Source organism: Sparus aurata, chromosome 2 (genome assembly GCF_900880675.1).
Source record: "Sparus aurata chromosome 2, fSpaAur1.1, whole genome shotgun sequence".
Taxonomy (NCBI): domain Eukaryota; kingdom Metazoa; phylum Chordata; class Actinopteri; order Spariformes; family Sparidae; genus Sparus; species Sparus aurata.
The window spans coordinates 28,926,662-28,932,122 of NC_044188.1; the positions used below are offsets into that span (position 1 = coordinate 28,926,662).

The 5,461-nt window shown below is 41.5% G+C and overlaps 1 protein-coding gene across 2 annotated transcripts; it reads right to left on the reverse strand.

Annotated features, from left to right (window-relative positions):
• Positions 1-2,382: 2,382 nt before the first annotated feature.
• Positions 2,383-3,607, reverse strand: LOC115594411 (probable peroxisomal membrane protein PEX13). Of its 2 annotated transcripts, none has more exons than XM_030438484.1 (5): positions 3,527-3,607; positions 3,376-3,441; positions 3,251-3,309; positions 2,530-3,173; positions 2,383-2,449 (listed from the first exon to the last, which is right to left on the reverse strand). In XM_030438484.1, the coding sequence occupies exons 3-4, from the start codon at positions 3,306-3,308 to the stop codon at positions 2,536-2,538; spliced, it is 696 nt and encodes a 231-aa protein (XP_030294344.1). In that variant the 5' UTR covers position 3,309; positions 3,376-3,441; positions 3,527-3,607; the 3' UTR covers positions 2,383-2,449; positions 2,530-2,535. The 2 variants fall into 2 exon arrangements, with proteins under 2 accessions (XP_030294344.1, XP_030294352.1); XM_030438492.1 differs by having other exon boundaries at positions 3,386-3,441; positions 3,527-3,580.
• Positions 3,608-5,461: the final 1,854 nt, after the last annotated feature.

The following is a 5,461-nucleotide window of genomic DNA, read 5'->3' on the forward strand; positions in this document are numbered from 1 at the left end:
CAACACTACCGCAGTAGAACCCACAAACGCAACATTGCCACTTGGACTCTGCAAAACACCATTTTCAATTAAAGCAGCCCTCAACAACCCTTTAATTTCCTCTTTCAACTGCTTTTCTCCAATGTCCATGTCATAATGCTCAATGAGCTTCAAGAGTTGCTCTTTTGTGCAACTATTCAGAAGTTCATCTGATGGAGACTGAATAAAACCAGTAACAGTGGCCATAACAAAACAATCCTGATTCCTGAGGTGCAGAAAAAATTTCAGCTTTCCCACTAACTACCTACGCAGAAACTTACTAATCTCAACCCTAGTCTTCATGCAGTTACTTACAGCGGGTATTTATGCACTAAAAACCACTAGAACCAGCAAGGCAACTGTAAAAACAGCGACCCCCTTGAATCCAGGGATGTGCCCCCGAGACAACCGCTCTAACTGTTTTCACTGCAACACTATCAAGATTTATGAACGAATCCCAAAGGAGAAACGTTCCTTCATCCTACCAGAGAAAGCTCAAATTCTAGCATGTGCACAACAAACAATCAACACTGTCTCCATGGCCCTCAATTTCCAAAACTGTCTCCAGCCCTAACCAAACTCACAACTGACCAAACTTAGCAATTAACCATACCAAAACCCAAACCAAACCTATACATACAGACAAACTGATCTCCATCAAAACCAATAACCAAAACTCCAGACTATGAGGCCTCCCAAAACTAGTACTTAGCAGCTTTAATACCCAGACTACCACCTCAAGTCCTCCATAGAAAAACTTAATACTAATTCACTCTATTCTCCTTTAAAGTCAAGCCCAAAACCTTTAGTAGTGCAGATTGGCATAAGAAAGGTGACACAAATAGTACCAGTTCTAGCAGACTACAATGAGCTACTAACTCAACATCAGAAAAAAAACTTAAGAAAGTCAGAAATTGGATGGACGAGCCCCCATTTGTCACAACCTGGCTCAACAGTATGCGACAAAAGAGGGAGACCACACAGTCTGTAAATAATTCCAAAAATGTTTTAATTAACCAAAGGAAATACGCAATATAATTAGGTATCAGTTGTCAGTGTGTATGCAGTGTGAGTGTAAGTGTATGTATGTGGAAACAATATTGAAACAAATAATAATGTCAGTCAGTCAGGCCAGGAGAGAGAGTGAGAGGATCCTGCAGGTCTAATTTATAGCCACCTGAGCCCAGCCTGCTCAGGTGTGTTGCATCACTGATGGCATAGCTCCTCCCACCAACCTCCTGAAACAAAGTAAACAAACAGCCAAGAGGACAGAGCAGGACCAACCCCAGGGTCATCACAGCACAGAAATAAATGTAGGTGAACAGAAATAGAGAAATAAAAAGCATTTACTTTTTAATTTTTACTTTTATTTATACATTTCAGCATTTATACACATGTCAGGTTTAGTCCTCCATAGCATTGACCAAAAATGGATCCAATCTAATAGATCAACTCGATCGACTCCGAGCTGAACTCGTCACAGCTTCCGCCTGCGATGCAAGATCTGGTTGTTTACCTGAAGCTCCTGTGGACACACCTGTTCAGCAGAGAGCCGTTAAATACTGTTCAAAATGGTTCAGACATGTGCACATAAAGAATCTATGAGTTGGCCCAACTTGACTCAAAAATCTGCTCAAAGATTTTTGAATCCTTGTTATGCTGATTTTAAAAATAGTTAAGACAATGAGGGAAATTTGCTGGGCAAACAAGATTTTATAGATTGCTTATTGCAAAGCTTTTCTCAGTCAGTTTAATTTGAAAACTCTAATGAGATAAACAATTAGTTCTCATTTTTACAGTATGCATGAAAGGGATGAACCAGAACGGCTGCTCAGCAAGGACTAACAGGCTACAGTTTACAATACACATGTGAACAGCACCGTTTTGCCATAATGTTGTTTGAAGAAAAATGGAGATGCTTGCAAGCTGAAGAACACCATCCCAACTATGGACATGGCATCATGTTGGGGGGTAGCTACTGCAGGAGAACTTCACAAAATGGATAGCATCATGAGTTATTGAGCATCTCCAGCCATCAGCCAGTAAGTTAAAGCTTTTGCTGCAAATAAGTCCAAATGGACAAGGAGCCCGAGCATCATGACAGTATAAGATATAGGTCTTATGTGAGGCAGGTTTTTATCTTTACCCTTTAGTTAATAATTGTGCCATAGTACATGTACAAAGTGAGTACAGTTAATTATGGCAAGTGCTTGCCATCAAATGAAAATCCCAATTTGTGCAGCAAGTGTTGTCGTCAGCTCATTTAAGATGGTCACCTTAACCCCATGCACAAACTGTCGCATGAAACATCCTGGTCTTTGTTATGCTGCCTCGACCTGAACAGTTGACACCATTAAACCCAAGTTTAAGATATAAGACTTTATTTGAATTAGCTCATGTAGAAGCGATGAGACATCCGGAGCATTGAGACCTGCAAGGTAAAGACATAAGTCAACGAGTGCAGACGGCGCATAGAGAATGGGGGTAGATATTGCGTGAACTGTGCCTTACCAGAGATCAGTGGTAACCATATTTTGTAGCTTTAGGATTGCTTTGCTTGGAAGCAGTTTTGCTGATGGATACTGGCAGAGGTGGGGGAACGGACTCTCCTGGGGTGTAGCGGGTTTGGGCAAATACGGCTCTTCCTCGTTGGTAGTTTGAACGAGAGCTGAAGGAGTACACTGGCTCCAGATCGGACACGTCACTGAAGACCGGCTCAGAGATTTCTTCGCCAGCAGATCCAGAGCTCCATACCTCATCTTGAGGGGCTGGAGCAAACCCGTAGGAACTTTCCCCTCCATAAACACCAGCTGAGCTACCGTAGCCTCCACCATAGCCGCCAGCTGGAGCAGCGACATCATACCGAGAAGCTGCATAAGCAACCCCATATTGACCGACCTCAGGGCTGTTGTAGCTAGAGTAGCCGCTGAGGAACGCCTCACCCCCAGCCATGTTGGTGCTGCCGTAGCTGCCTGGGCTGTAGTAAACGACATCTTGAGCAGGCAGTTCAGTAGCTTTGTCAAAGCTTGGGTTGGTGAGACTTGGTAGAGGGGAGCTGCTGCCCGGGCCAGAACTCATCCCTGTTCCACTGTACCGGTACCCAGAAGAAAATGGCTGCTTCATGAAGGTTGTGTCGGCCTCATTTGATCCATAGTCTGAGGAGAAACAAAGGCAATTTAAAATACAGAGCCTTAACTTGTAGTTTGTTTTGATTAAAGCTACCATGGCCTACCTTTTCTGACAGGGCCACAGGTGATGCTCCCAATCAGCAGAAATGAAAGCCACAACATCCTGTAGATACATCCTGGTTTTAGATCACAGGGTTTTCCAAACAGTTTTAGATAGTTATTTACTTACTTCAACCTATTTCAATTACGTGGGCTGGTTCTGGATAGAGCTCAAGTTGATTTGCAGGAAAGAAAACTGTAAAAGCACAAAATGGGAATATTCTGGTCAGGAATGATGTCAAATCCAAGACAAACAAGCCATTTCATACCTGCTAACACACCTGATGCAGCAGAGTTCCTCTGTCATGTCCTTGTGAGCCAAGAGCTGCTTTTAAATGATTCCCAATGCTGTGGGAATTGATTGCTCAGTGATAACAGCTGGTGGTTGAGGGTGCAAGGGAGAGGCCAATTAACCTCCACAGTGGGACCCAATGGACTTATTTGGTAAAAGGTGCAGAGGATCCAGTACAACTGTCTACCTGAAGCCCCACACTCTGAACACTCAAAGACTGGCAGCACCAGTGTGGTTACTGTCAGGGCCTATTTGACAGATAATTTATAAGAGAAGCCATATATTTCTTAGACATTATTAAATCATTGTTGGTGATTTCATCAAACTCAGGGTTTAGAGTAGCATATTGTCTGTGCCACATGAATTTTCATATTCAGCCAATATGTTTTGAATCCAAAGACAAATTTCCAACACAGTGGATGATAATAATAGTGGCTATGGCTCAGGGGTAGAGCCAGCATTTTGTTATTGGAAGGTCGCTGGTTCGATTCCCCTGGTCTGCTTGTCTTAGTGTTCTCAGGCAAGATACTGAACTCCAAACTGCTCCTGATGTGCTGGACACCACCCTGCATGGCAGCCACCTCTATCAGTGTATGAATGTATGTTTAAATTAATGTAAGTTGCATTGGACAAATGCCAAAATTGTAATGTTTTACAATCTTTGTCCCAACAATTCCTCCAAATTAACTTGATTTAATGTAAACAAACTATAGTTTTCTCAAGTCTGTTAAGACATCTGCTTTATGCATGATGTAAGTCATTTTTCCAGCACTAGTTTACACACAAAAACTAGGTAGAATGTAAGTGTCCTGTAAAAATGTATTGTACCTTCCATGGTAATCTTTTGTGTGCATGGTTATGGTTTATGATGTAAAATATGTATTTGACAGGCTTTATTTTCTGTTATCTGTCATTAGCCATACGCCACTGCAATATTTTGTGTATTTGGTAAATTTAGTTTTCATTATTTGGTAAAAAGCTGCCATGAATTGTGACTCTGTTCTAATTTTTTGTCGGCATTAAACTGGCAGCTAAACAAACCCCAGAAGTAAATGTGTCCTGTGTGGCATCCAATTCCATGGACTACAAGAATGCTTTTGTGTGTGTGTGTTTAGTTTTGGGTGTTAAAGATATATGGAAATATATTTGTAGCATTAAGAATAAATATATCTTTATCAGTTGTTGCAGCTGTGATGTCAGTTCATCACACCTGAAGCCTCCACACTCAACTGTCATCACACTGACTAATGGTTGATATTGTTATTACTCCAGTGTGTGAACATAGGCGATCAAATTATGAAGACAGAGCAACATTTCTACAAGAAACCAGACATATTCGCCTCTAGCATCAGCTAGATTGAAATATGTAAAACAAAAAAGAAAGAAAGAAAACTTTTTGCCTGACTGCCATGAAATGTACAGAGCTGATGACCTTGCTTAATTATCCTCAGACTTTTTGTCTAGCATCACCATCAGGTCAAGATCTTAATATCCCTTATACTTTGGTTTTCGCAAAATTTCCTATCATCCCCGTATGTAGATTAATTGGTGTTTTGTTATTTTTATATTTTTTTTAGCATGCTAACACACTCAGATAACATGATGAAGTGATACCTTTATACCTGCTTAAAGGTGCCATTTGTAAAAAGAAGTTGATTCTGAGTCTCATTCCCAGCTCGTCAAAAAATTGTGCTTTGGGATGGCGGCCGACCCAAAGCGTGTTTGTGTCAGTAATGCCTTTATTCACTATAGAAGTCAAATAACTGGAAGTTGAAGACATGACACAGCCGACTGGAGACAGTAGCCCCATTCACACTGCCTTTTGAGTGATGGGCTCCTGTGGCGATTCTCCACATCCTCCTCTGTGTTAAAGTTCCAGATGCAGTGAGGGGTGAAATATTGCTGCGGCTCTGATACGCCTCCA